Source organism: Mauremys reevesii, linkage group 14 (genome assembly GCF_016161935.1).
Source record: "Mauremys reevesii isolate NIE-2019 linkage group 14, ASM1616193v1, whole genome shotgun sequence".
In the NCBI taxonomy this organism is placed as follows: domain Eukaryota; kingdom Metazoa; phylum Chordata; order Testudines; family Geoemydidae; genus Mauremys; species Mauremys reevesii.
The window spans coordinates 14,930,186-14,943,321 of record NC_052636.1 but is presented as its reverse complement, the minus strand read 5'-3'; the positions used below and the strand labels follow the sequence as shown (position 1 = coordinate 14,943,321).

General features: G+C 69.5%; 1 protein-coding gene across 2 annotated transcripts; it reads right to left on the bottom strand.

The window, feature by feature from the left end:
• Window positions 1–3,470: 3,470 nt before the first annotated feature.
• Window positions 3,471–12,993, bottom strand: GNB2 (G protein subunit beta 2). Of its 2 annotated transcripts, XM_039499902.1 has the most exons (10): window positions 12,826–12,993; window positions 12,677–12,747; window positions 10,443–10,481; window positions 10,240–10,346; window positions 9,438–9,501; window positions 7,229–7,391; window positions 7,056–7,122; window positions 6,500–6,701; window positions 4,942–5,158; window positions 3,471–3,882 (listed from the first exon to the last, which is right to left on the bottom strand). In XM_039499902.1, exons 2-10 carry the CDS (start codon window positions 12,731–12,733, stop codon window positions 3,776–3,778), a joined length of 1,023 nt encoding a protein of 340 aa, XP_039355836.1. In that variant the 5' UTR covers window positions 12,734–12,747; window positions 12,826–12,993; the 3' UTR covers window positions 3,471–3,775. The 2 variants fall into 2 exon arrangements, with proteins under 2 accessions (XP_039355836.1, XP_039355837.1); XM_039499903.1 differs by lacking the exon at window positions 12,677–12,747 and having other exon boundaries at window positions 3,748–3,882; window positions 12,826–12,992.
• Window positions 12,994–13,136: the final 143 nt, after the last annotated feature.

Here is a 13,136-nt window from a genome sequence, read left to right as displayed (position 1 = left end):
GGTTTTTTTTGTTTCTTTTTTTGTTTTGGACGGAGAAGCATTTTTGTGTGCGCGGCGGGTGGGGGGGCTCGACCCCGCCCCCATTTCTGAATGTATCTTTGGACAAGAATTGGAAAGACGAAATCCGCCAGCCCCTCCCGGCACGGGCTGCGGCGTGGCCCCGAGTCAGTAAAGCTCCAGTCACGCTCTCTCGAGAGAGCTCGCTCTCTCTCTCTCTATTTTTTAAAACCCGAGAAGCCGTTGAATTTCCTGTGACCGATCCCCACCCGCAGAGGGGAGCGACTTCGCTCTCACATGCAGCTGTACAGATTTCCGAGGGGAGGGAGACGTCGTTCGTTTGTTCGTTTTCGGGTTTTTTAAAATTTCGGCTTGACTATTTTTTTTTTTTTGTTTGAATTGCGCGTATGGATCTGTTGTTTCTTTGTTTACAGACCGTCTCTGGGGCGTTTGTGTCTCACGGGACGGTAGCCACTACACAGGGTACCTTTCCGAGTCGAAATCTTCCCGAGGAGGAGACGTTTTTATTTTATTCCCATCCCCTTGGAAATCAGCGTGCGGGAGGGGAGAGAGTTCCCTCGGCCTTCGCACGAGCCGACACGAAGCTTTTCCCCCGGTTGTGGCAAGCCAGGAACCGCGTGGAAGGCGTCACGCCGAACGGCCGGATCACGGTTTCTTGCGTGTGTTCTTCCTCCCCACCCCGGATTGTTGTATTTTTATTTTGTTTCCGAACCAGTGCAGCTTTGGGGGTTAACCCCCCCCCCCCACCCGTTGGGTTTCCGTTTGTTTTTTTTAAACGTTTGTGGTTTATGAATTTTTCAATCGACCAAATGGCAAAGACACTTGTTTTTTTTCTTTTTTAAGATGTATGTCGAAGATTGGGGTTTTTTTTTTTGCGGTCAGGGACCTCTTTTGTTTTGGTAGGCCCTACAACAAATACTGTGAGGTTCCATGGTTACTGTGTTAGTGGCCTTGGCCTAGTCAATGGATCAAAGGACACAGGATTTGGATGTGACCTGATCTGGTTTCTCACCCTCCTCCCCCATCAGTCAGTATTGGCCTGTAGCGGCCTCGGCGCAGTCCGCGTGCAATAGGCCGCCGAAGGATTTACCCCCCCGCCCCTGTTTGCTGTGTGTCAGAAACCCCGCGGTGCCGGTGGGGGCGAGCGAGGGGCCAGCGAGGTTCCCGGGGGAACCAATGAGCTGACAGCTTCCCGGCTCCGGCTGGGATCCCCCCCCCCGTTTCGGACTCTCGGTGCAGCGGGGGACAATCCGGCACCCCAGGAGCTCCAGCCGCCCCCACGGACCCGGCTCAGGTGGGGGGCGACCAGGAGCCACCGTTTGTGTTGGAATTTGCCACAAGAATGTATTCGGCGCTCTCGGACCTGTCCCTCTAAGGGCTGTCTCCCCGGTTCGCTCCCCCCACCCCCCCGCTATCAACCGGGATGGGGGGGGGTGTTTCCACCCAGCCCCCCCTCCGGAGAGATCGGACTCTACAGGGGGCCGGGCCGAACCAAAGTCTCCTCTGGCCCACGGTGGAGACCGGCCACCGGAAGGACGTTCGTTATCCACCGCGGAGGGGGGGGCGCGTTTCCTGCAGCATTTGCCTTATCTTCGTATTGGTTGTTCCCCCCACCCCCCTGCGGAAGAAAAGGGAACCCGACCCCGCGGCCGGGGCAGTATTAGCCCGGGGGCCGGTTCGCTGCCGCCAGGCCGCACGTGGGGTTTCTATCTAGCAATAACGAACTGGACTCGAGCGCTTGCCACCCGCCGTGCCAAGGCACGTCCCACGCCGGCCTCGGGCACCGGGTCGGGCCGGGGGGAGGAACCCCCCCCCGCCGGTTCATTGTGTGTCGCTCGCGCCCGCGTGGAATTAAAGTTTGTAGATATTTCCTGCCCCCGCCCCTGCGAGAGCCGGTGTCTTTGTCCTGCCGCTTCCACCGGGCCGGGGGGGTCAGAAACGGGGAGGGGTGTTTCACCCCCCACAAAAAGGCAGGGGGCTGCCTGGCCCTGTCCCCCCAGTGGGGGTGTGAGCCTCTGTTTACACAGCCCCAACTGCAGCGGTATTTAAGGGCATGAGGTCCCCATGCCCCAAAGCAGGAAGGGGGGGGCTGCCTCAGTTTCCCCAGTTGCTAAAGGCGACTGCCCCAGCATCTGCCTCCTGTGCTAGGTATTAGTAGGAGGCTGGGGGGGCTTTCGCCAGGCCCTTAGCAGAGGGCTGAGTCCCAGGACTCCTGGGTTCTTAACCCCGCGCCCCGCCGTCAGTGACAAACTGGGCACAGATTTCCACTGGGTTCAGGCAGGCAGGGGTAGCGCAGTATAACCCGCCCCCCCGGCATCAAGGACTGGGGGGGCACAAAGCAGCCCCCCCCCCCGCCCCGATCCCTGAATCCGCTTTTGCAGCAGGGGAGCGGCCGGACTGAACGGGGAGGAGAGGTAAAGTCAGGACTCCTGGGTTCTTCGGCCAGGGCCAAGAGGCGGGGCTGTGGGGGAGGTGATGCCCTCCCCACATCAAGCCGGCTGCTCCTGGATCTCTGCTATGCTGGGGTGGGGGGTGGGGGGCTGCCCTGGGGGCACCCCCACTCCCGCAGAGGCTCCTCAGCTCACCCCCTGGGGGCAGAGGCCCGTTACTGCAGCTAACCGGACACCTGAGTATAATCATCTCTGGGCGGGGGGGCTCCCTTTAAACAATTACAAAGAGGGAGGGGGGTTGAGTTACATCCCCCACCCCTTGCAGGGAGGGGGCACCATCCCCAGCACGATGGGGTGGGGCCACCCTGTGTCTAGGGCCCTTTAACCCCACAGTTCTCCCCTGAAGGCAGGGAGAGAACCCAGGAGTCCTGGCTCCCAGCCCCCCTGCTCTGACCCACCAGCCCCCACTCCCCTCCCAGAGCCGGGGAGAGAACCCAGGAGTCCTGGCTCCCAGCCCCCCCTGCTCTGACCCACCAGCCCCCACTCCCCTCCCAGAGCCGGGAGAGAACCCAGGAGTCCTGGCTCCCAGCCCCCCTGCTGTAACCCACCAGCCCCCACTCCCCTCCCAGAGCCGGGGAGAGAACCCAGGAGTCCTGGCTCCCAGCCCCTCTGCTCTAACCCACCAGCCCCCACTCCCCTCCCAGAGCTGGGGAGAGAACCCAGGCGTCCTGGATCCCAGCCCCCCCGCCCCAGTAACAACATGGAGGCAGATTGTTGGGTTTGGTCATTTATAGTTTGACGTGGTGCTGGGAGCTGGTTACAAACACCCCAGCAAAGAACCCCCACCGCCCCCCCCCCCCGTGAGCAGGACAATCCCCAGCAGGGGGTGGGGGAGGAGCCCTGGGGGGGGGGCAGGGAGGGAGAGGGCAGGCCGGGAGCCCCCCACCCATATCTGGCTTTGCCTCAGAGTCGGGGGCCCATCTACCCCCCATCCCACCTCCCCCCACGGCCCCCCCCCGCTAACCTGATCTGCCCCTGGCCCCACTCGCTGGGTGGGGGGGCACCCCCCCCGGAGGAGGAGCCACTCCTCCCCCCTTCCCAGGAGGAGGGAGTTTGGGGGGCAGATAGGACCCTGCCCCAGCTGTCAATCACCTCATGCCCCACCCAGGTCAAAGGTCACTGCTGGACACAGGCCCCGCCCCCTCAGCAGGCTATTTTTCCTTCTTTTGAATCAGGAGAAGAAAAAAAACAATAATTGGCAGAAATCAAAGGGGGAGGAGCTGAAAGAGGAGGTAAAGCCACACCCCCTCCCTGCTGTGGGTGGGGCCAGCGGCAGCCACGCCCCCAGGGTGTGGGGCAGCAGGGGGCTAGTTCCAGATTTTCAGGAAGCTGTCCCAGGAGCCGGTGGCCACGGCCATCCCGTCGTCCGTCACCCCCAGGCAGCTCACGCGGTTGTCGTGGCCGGCCAGGACCCCTGCGGGAGGAGACGGGGTGAGGCCAGGCTGGGAGAACCCAGGCATCCTAGTTCCCAGCCCCACCCCCCTCTGCTCTAACCCACCAGCCCCCGCTCCCCTCCCAGAGCCGGGGAGAGAACCCAGGCGTCCTGGCTCCCAGCCCCCCGTGCTCTAACCCACCAGCCCCCACTCCCCTCCCAGAGCCGGGGAGAGAACCCAGGAGTCCTGGCTCCCAGCCCCCCTGCTCTGACCCACCAGCCCCACTCCTCCGAGAGCCAGGAGAGAACCCAGGAGTCCTGGCTCCCAGCCCCCTGCTCTAACCCACCAGCCCCACTCCTCCCAGAGCCGGGAGAGAACCCAGGAGTCCTGGCTCCCAGCCCCCATGCTCTAACCCACCAGCCCCACTCCTCCCAGAGCCGGGAGAGAACCCAGGAGTCCTGGCTCCCAGCCCCCTGCTCTAACCCACCAGCCCCACTCCTCCCAGAGCCGGGAGAACCCAGGAGTCCTGGCTCCCAGCCCCCTGCTCTGACCCACCAGCCCCACTCCTCCCAGAGCCGGGGAGAGAACCCAGGAGTCCTGGCTCCCAGCCCCTGCTCTAACCCACCAGCCCCCACTCCCCTCCCAGAGCCGGGAGAGAACCCACGAGTCCTGGCTCCCAGCCCCCCTGCTCTAACCCACCAGCCTCCACTCCCCTCCCAGAGCTGAGCAGAGAACCCAGGAGTCCTGGCTCTCAGCCCCCCTGCTCTAACCCACCAGCCCCCACTCCTCCCAGAGCCAGGGAGCCAACCCAGGAGTCCTGGCTCCCAGCACCCCCGGCTCTAACCACCAGCCCCACTCCTCCCAGAGCCGGGAGAGAACCCAGGAGTCCTGGCTCCCAGCCCCCTGCTCTAACCCACCAGCCCCCACTCCCCTCCCAGAGCCGGGGAGAGAACCCAGGAGTCCTGGCTCCCACCCCCCTGCCCTAACCCACCAGCCCCCACAGCCCTCCCAGAGCCGGGGAGAGAACCCAGGAGTCCTGGCTCCCAGCCCCCCTGCTCTAACCCTGCAGCCGGGGGGAGAACCCAGGCGTCCGGGCTGACCTGCGCGGTCGCCCTTCATGGCGTCCCAGATGTTGCAGTTGAAGTCGTCGTAGCCGGCCAGCAGGAGGCGCCCGCTCTTGGAGAACGCCACCGAGGTGATGCCGCAGATGATGTTGTCGTGCGAGTACATCATGAGCTCCTGGTCGGCGCGCAGGTCGAAGAGCCGGCAGGTGGCGTCGTCCGAGCCCGTGGTGAAGGCGTTGCCGTTGGGGAAGAACTGGGCAGGGAGGGGGGCATCAGGGAACCCAGGCGTCCGGGCTCCCGACCCCCCTCCCAGAGCCGGGGAGAGAACCCAGGAGTCCTGGCTCCCAGTCCCTCCCCCGAGATTGGTGGGGTTTCTAAATTGCGAGTCAGGTTTTCGGATGCTGCGGGGGGGTCTGTGCCCCATGGGGGGCGCTGAGGGGCCGTTAGTTGAAGCTCGGGGCATACGAGGTTGTGGGGGGCAGGGGTCACTCACACGCACTTATTCCCAGGGAAGGTCAAGGGGATATTGGGGGTTCAGGGGGGCGTTGATGTCCGACTTGTGCCCAATGACCGTCTGTCTGTGGGTGAGGGGGATCGGGGGCCCTGGGGAGATCGGGGCCCCATGGCGGGGCCCACACCACTCACACATGGCGTTGATGTCGGACTCTGTCTGTGGGTGAGGGGGGGGGGCGGGGGGCGGGGGCCCACGGCGGGGGTCCCCCCCACGCGGTTCGGGCGCCCGCGACACTCACACACGGCGTTGATGTCGGACTCGTGCCCGGTGAACGTCTGTGTGTGGGTGAGGGGGATCAGGGGCCCTGGGGGGGATCGGGGTCCCCGTGGCGGTTTCGGGGGTCCCCGTGGCGGTTTCGGGGCGCCCCGCGACACTCACACACACGGCGTGGATGTCGGACTCGGGCCCGGTGACCGTCTGTGTGTGGGTGTGGGGGAGCGGGGGCCGGGGGGGGGATCGGGGGCCCCACGGCGGTTTCGGGGGGCCCGTGGCGGTTTCGGGGGTCCCCGCGACACTCACACACACGGCGTTGATGTCGGACTCGTGCCCGGTGAACGTCTGTGTGTGGGTGAGGGGGATCGGGGGCCCTGGGGGGGATCGGGGTCCCCGTGGCGGTTTCGGGGGTCCCCGTGGCGGTTTCGGGGCGCCCCGCGACACTCACACACACGGCGTTGATGTCGGACTCGTGCCCGGTGAACGTCTGTGTGTGGGTGAGGGGGATCAGGGGCCCTGGGGGGGATCGGGGTCCCCGTGGCGGTTTCGGGGGTCCCCGTGGCGGTTTCGGGGGTCCCCGCGACACACACACACACGGCGTTGATGTCGGACTCGTGCCCGGTGAACGTCTGTGTGTGGGTGAGGGGGATCGGGGGCCCTGGGGGGGATCGGGGTCCCCGTGGCGGTTTCGGGGGTCCCCGTGGCGGTTTCGGGGCGCCCCGCGACACTCACACACACGGCGTTGATGTCGGACTCGTGCCCGGTGAACGTCTGTGTGTGGGTGAGGGATCGAGGCCTGGGGATCGGGGTCCCCGTGGCGGTTTCAGGGGTCCCCGTGGCGGTTTCGGGGCGCCCCGCGACACTCACACACACGGCGTTGATGTCGGACTCGTGCCCGGTGAACGTCTGCCGGCACATACTGTCCCGCACGTCCCACAGCTTGATGGAGGCGTCGCAGGCGCCGGACACGAAGCTCCGGGCGTCGGGGGCCAGCGAGAGGCTCATCACGTCCCCGCTGTGGCCCCCGAACGTCGTCGTCTGCTGCCCCGTCTCGATGTCCCACAGCGCACTGGGGTGGGGGGGGGAGAGAGGTGGGACCCTGCTGGCTCCGCCCCCAGCCCAGCCCACCAACCCCACCCCTGCCAGCTGGCTCCGCCCCCACCCTGCCCACCAACCCCGCCCCTGCCCGCTGGCTCCGCCCCCAGCCCGGCCCACCAACCCTGCCCCTGCCAGCTGGCTCCACCCCCACCTGGCAACCTGACCCCGCCCCAGCCCCACCCCTCAACCCCACCCTGGCCCACTGGCTCTGCCCCTGGCCCCGCCCACCAACCCCACCCCTGCCAGCTGGCTCCAGCCCCATCCCCGCTGGCCCCCGTGTGGTTCTGGGGAGCAGATCCCGGGACGCCCAGAGCGCAGGGCTCACCAGGTGGTGTCCCCGGAGCTGGTGATGATCTGATTGTCATCCAGGAAGCGGCAGCAGGAGAGGTAACCTTGCGGGGGGCACGGCAAGATGCTGATGAGCTGGGGGCCGGGGAGAGAACCCAGGTGTCCGGGCTCCCCCCATCCCCCACCCACCAGCCCCTCCCCAGCGCTCACCCGTGTGGCCCGGCAGCTCCCGGCTCACGCGGACGTTCCCCTCCCGGGTCTTCAGGCTGTAGATGGAGCAGATGTTGTCCAGGCCCCCGCAGGCCACGTAGTTCCCCGACGGGGCGTAGGCGCAGGTCATGACCCAGGAGGAGCGCAGGGGGATGGCGTGGACCTGGGGGGAGGGAAAGGTGGGTCCCTCTGCCCCGGCCTCCGCCTCCCCCCGGGCCCATCTGCCCCGGTATCCGGCCTCCCGCCTCCCCCCCGGCCCATCTGCCCCGGTATCCGGCCTCCCGGGGCCCATCTGCCCGGTATCCCGCCTCCCCCGGGGCCCATCTACCCGGTATCCCGCCTCCCCCTCCCCGGGCCCATCTGCCCCAGTATCCGCCTCCCGCCTCCCCGGCCCCATCTGCCCGGTATCCAGCCTCCCGCCTCCCCGGGCCCCATCTGCCCGGTATCCAGCCTCCGGCCTCCCGGGCCCCCATCTGCCCGGTATCCAGCCTCCCGCCTCCCGGGCCCATCTGCCCTGGTATCCAGCCTGCCCCGGTATCCAGCCTCCCGGGCCCATCTGCCCCGGTATCCAGCCTCCCAGGCCCATCTGCCCCGGTATCCAGCCTCCCGCCTCCCCGGCCCATCTGCCCGGTATCCGGCCTCCGCCTCCCGGGGCCCATCTGCCCGGTATCCAGCCTCCCGCCTCCCGGGGCCCATCTGCCTCGGTATCCGGCCTCCTGCCTCCTCCCCCAGGGCCCATCTGCCCGGTATCCAGCCTCCCGCCTCCCCGCCCATCTGCCCGGTATCCAGCCTCCCGCCTCCCCGGCCCATCTGCCCGGTATCCGGCCTCCCGCCTCCCGGCCCATCTGCCTCGGTATCCGGCCTCCTGCCTCCCCCCGGGCCCATCTGCCCCGGTATCCAGCCTCCCGCCTCCCCTCCCCAGGGCCCATCTGCCCCAGTATCCGGCCTCCCGGGCCCATCTGCCCGGTATCCCGCCTCCCGCCTCCCAGGGCCCATCTGCCCGGTATCCCGCCTCCCGCCTACCCCGGGCCCATCTGCCCGGTATCCAGCCTCCCGCCTCTGCCCCCCCCCGGGCCCATCTGCCCCGGTATCCAGCCTGCCGCCTCCCCCTGGGCCCATCTACCCCGGTATCCAGCCTCCCGCCTCCCAGGGCCCATCTGCCCGGTATCCAACCTCCTGCCTCCCCCCAGGCCCATCTGCCCCGGTATCCGGCCTCCTGCCTCCCCCCAGGCCCATCTGCCCCGGTATCCGGCCTCCCCCCGGGCCCATCTACCCCGGTATCCAGCCTCCGCCCGGGCCCATCTGCCCCGGCCTCCGGCCTCCCGCTTCCCCCCCGGCCCCATCTGCCCCGGTATCCGGCCTCCCGCCTCCCCCCCGGCCCCATCTGCCCCGGTATCCGGCCTCCCGCCTCCCCCCAGGCCCATCTCCCCCGGTATCCAGCCTCCCCCCCCGGCCCAACTACCCCGGGATCCAGCCGCCCCCCTCCCCCCCAGCCCATCTGCCCCGGGATCCAGCCTCCCCCCCGGGCCCATCTACCCCGGTATCCAGCCTCCCGCCTCCCCCCGAGCCCATCTGCCCCGGTATCCAGCCTCTCCCCGGGCCCATCTACCCCAGTATCCAGACTCCCGCCTTCCCCCATGGCCCATCTGCCCTGGGTGTAGCGGGCAGTTCCCCGGCTCCGGTGGAGGGCGGCTGGGCTGATTGGGGGAAGCAGCCACACCCGGGGCCACGCCCGGCCCTGCTCTAAGGCCCAGGGAGGAGCTGGGGCAGGCTGGCTCCAGCCGGGGCGCGGGAAGGGCCGGGCTGCCGGGGAGCTCGGGGTCCCGGGAGCTCTGGCCCGGCGAGTCCCCAGGCCGAGGCAGCAGCACCTGGTGCGACCCCCTTGCCGATGAGGAGTGGCCGCCACAGGCTGCGTCTGCCCCAGAGTAAAGGGGCTGGATGACGACTGGCTGCAGCCACTGAGGCCAGGTGGGTTTAGAGGGTGGGGGGGTCCCCCTGGGAGGGGAGACCCAGAGTCTGGGGGTACTGCTGTGGGCAGCACCCCAAGGTAGGGGCCCCAGGGTCTGGGAGGGACACCGGGGCCTGAGGCAGGAGACACCAGCCAGGCGGAGGCGCCGCACCGGTGAGTAAACGATTAGCGCCCCCCCCTCCCCCGGGCCCCCATCTCTCCCGGTATCCCCCCCCCCCGTACCCCGCCTGCCGCCCTCCCCTTATTCGTGGTGTAACTGTCCCAGATGATGAGTTTCCCATCCTGCGAGGCGCTGACCAGCAGCCTGGGGGGAGAGCGCCCCTGTGAGCGCAGCTGGGTCCAGGGGGGGCCCCCCGCAGGCAGGCTGGCACCAGGGGGGCTGTGGGGGCTCAGCAGGGGGCGCTCTCCCCCAGGGAGGTGGGCGCATCTCAGCGCCGGGCGAGGGGTCCCCGGGTCACCGGCCGCCCCGCCCCAGAGGTGGGCGCATCTCGGCGCTGGGCGAGGGGTCCCTGGGTAACCAGCCGCCCACCCCAGAGGTGGGCGCATCTCGGCGCCGGGCGAGGGGTCCCTGGGTCACCGGCCGCCCCGCCCCAGAGGTGGCTGCATCTCAGCGCCGGGTGAGGGGTCCCCGGGTAACCGGCCGCCCCGCCCCAGAGGTGGCTGCATCTCAGCGCGGGCGAGGGGTCCCCGGGTAACCGGCCGCCCCGCCCCAGAGGTGGCCGCATCTCAGCGCGGGCGAGGGGTCCCTGGTCACCGGCTGCCCCGCCCAGAGGTGGCTGCATCTCAGCGCCAGGCGAGGGTCCCTGGGTCACCGCCGCCCGCCCCAGAGGTGGGCGCATCTCAGCGCAAGGCGAGGGGTCCCCGGGTAACCGGCCGCCCCGCCCCAGAGGTGGGCGCATCTCAGCGCCGGGCGAGGGGTCCCCGGGTAACCGGCCGCCCCGCCCCAGAGGTGGCTGCATCTCAGCGCCGGGCGAGGGGTCCCCGGGTAACCGGCCGCCCCGCCCCAGAGGTGGCTGCATCTCGGCGCCGGGCGAGCTCTCACCTGGAGTCGGTGCCCCAGTGCATGGCGTAGATTTTCGCCAGGTGGCCTCGCAGGGTGCGTCGCGTCCGCATCTGGATGCGCCCCACGGGGTCCATGCCGGCGGTGATCTGGGGGGGGGGCAGAGCGGTGAAGGGTCAGGCGGGGAGGGGAGGGGCCGGGAGGGACCCAGCGAGGGGGGTGGGGCAGGGCCCAGCATCACTCACCTGGCTCAGGGTGGAGTCGCCGCATGATTTCCGCGCGTCCTGGGGGGGGAGACGGGGTGAAAATCTGAACAGTCCAAACCCCCCCTCCTGAGAACCCAGGAGTCCTGGCTCCCAGCCCCCCCTGCTCTAACCACCAGCCCCCACTCCCCTCCCAGAGCCGGGGAGAGAACCCAGGAGTCCTGGCTCCCAGCGCCCCTGCTCTAACCCACCAGCCCCCCCTCCCCTCCCAGAGCCGGGGAGAGAACCCAGGAGTCCTGGCTCCCAGCGCCCCTGCTCTAACCCACCAGCCCCCCCTCCCCTCCCAGAGCCGGGGAGAGAACCCAGGAGTCCTGGCTCCCAGCCCCCCCTGCTCTAACCCACCAGCCCCCACTCCCCTCCCAGAGCCTGGGAGAGAACCCAGGAGTCCTGGCTCCCAGCCCCCCCTGCTCTGACCCACCAGCCCCCTCCTCCCAGAGCTGGGAGAGAACCCAGGAGTCCTGGCTCCCAGCCCCCTGCTCTAACCCACCAGCCCCCACTCCTCCCAGAGCCGGGAGAGAACCCAGGAGTCCTGGCTCCCAGCCCCTGCTCTAACCCACCAGCCCCCACTCCTCCCAGAGCTGGGAGAGAACCCAGGAGTCCTGGCTCCCAGCCCCCTGCTCTAACCCACCAGCCCCACTCCTCCCAGAGCCGGGAGAGAACCCAGGAGTCCTGGCTCCCAGCCCCCTGCTCTGACCCACCAGCCCCCACTTCCTCCCGGCGCCGGGAGAGGACCCAGGAGTCCTGGCTCCCAGCCCCTGCTCTACCCACCAGCCCGCACTCCTCCCGGCGCCGGGAGAGAACCCAGGAGTCCTGGCTCCCAGCCCCTGCTCTAACCCACCAGCCCCCACTCCTCCCAGAGCTGGGAGAGAACCCAGGAGTCCTGGCTCCCAGCCCCCTGCTCTGACCACCAGCCCCACTGCCCTCCCAGAGCCAGGAGAGAACCCAGGAGTCCTGGCTCCCAGCCCCTCAGCACTCACCCACCAGCCCCCACACCCCTCCCAGAGCCGGGAGAGAACCCAGGAGTCCTGGCTCCCAGCCCCTGCTCTGACCCACCAGCCCCACTCGACCCTGGTTCCCAGAGCCAGGAGAGAACCCAGGAGTCCTGGCTCCCAGCCCCTGCTCTGACCCACCAGCCCCACTCCTCCCAGAGCCGGGAGAGAACCCAGGAGTCCTGGCTCCCAGCCCCCCCTGCTCTAACCACCAGCCCCCACTGCCCTCCCAGAGCCGGGGAGAGAACCCAGGAGTCCTGGCTCCCAGCACCCCCTGCTCTGACCCACCAGCCCCTGCTTCCCTCCCAGAGCCGGGGAGAGAACCCAGGAGTCCTGGCTCCCAGCCCCCCCTGCTCTAACCACCAGCCCCCACTGCCCTCCCAGAGCCGGGGAGAGAACCCAGGAGTCCTGGCTCCCAGCCCCTGCTCTGACCACCAGCCCCACTGCCTTCCCGGAGCCGGGGAGAGAACCCAGGAGTCCTGGCTCCCGGCCCCCCCTGCGCTAACCACCAGCCCCCACTCCTCCCAGAGCCGGGAGAGAACCCAGGAGTCCTGGCTCCCGCCCCCTGCTCTAACCCACCAGCCCCCACTCCCCTCCCCGAGCCGGGGAGAGAACCCAGGAGTCCTGGCTCCCAGCCCCCCCTGCTCTGACCCACCAGCCCCCACTCCCCTCCCAGAGCCGGGGAGAGAACCCAGGAGTCCTGACTTCCCGTGCAGGGGCGGGGGACTCGGACGCCTGGGTCCCCGAGGGCTCCCCGGACGCCTGGGTTCCCCGGCAGGGGAGGATGGGCCCCAGACGCCTGGGTTCCCGGGAGGGGCAGGGGAAGGGCTCTGGACGCCTGGGTTCCCCGGGGGGAGGGGGCACTCGGACGCCTGGGTCCCCGCGGGAGGGGGCAGGGGGCACTCGGACGCCTGGGTCCCGGGGGCAGGGGCACTCGGACGCCTGGGTCCCGGCGGGGGCAGGGGCACTCGGACGCCTGGGTCCCGGCGGGGGCAGGGGCACTCGGACGCCTGGGTCCCGGCGGGGCAGGGGCACTCGGACGCCTGGGTCCCGGCGGGGGGCAGGGGCACTCGGACGCCTGGGTCCCGGGGGCGGGGGCACTCGGACGCCTGGGTCCCGGCGGGGGCACTCGGACGCCTGGGTCCCCGCGGGGGCAGGGGGCACTCGGACGCCTGGGTCCCGGCGGGGGCAGGGGGCACTCGGACGCCTGGGTCCCGCGGGGCTCACCCGGATCTGGGCGCGGAGCTGCTCCGCCTCCTGCCGCAGCTGCTCCAGTTCGCTCATGGCCGCGCCGGGCCCTGCGGGGGGGGGGGGGGGGGGGTCAGCCCGCGCCGGGACGCGGGGGTCCGGGCCCCCGCGCGCGCCCCTCCCCGTACCTGGCGCAGCCTCGTTCCGGGGCCGGGGACTCGTTTCCGGGCCGCTCCCGCGGCGGAAGGATCCGGCCTGGGCCGGCTGCGCGCGGCCGGGACTCAGCGGCGGAGGGATCCGCCCCCTCGGCCCGTTCGCCGCCTGCCCGCCCCGGTGATGCGGCTGCCGCCGACCGCGCCCCAGAGCTCGGGAGAGACCAAGTGCGCGGCGCACGGGGCTAGGGCGATACCATCTGGGCCGGGCGATACCAAGTCACTGCCTCGCGGGCCGACCCAGACCTGCGGCCCAGCGTTCCGACGGGAGATACCAACTCACTGCC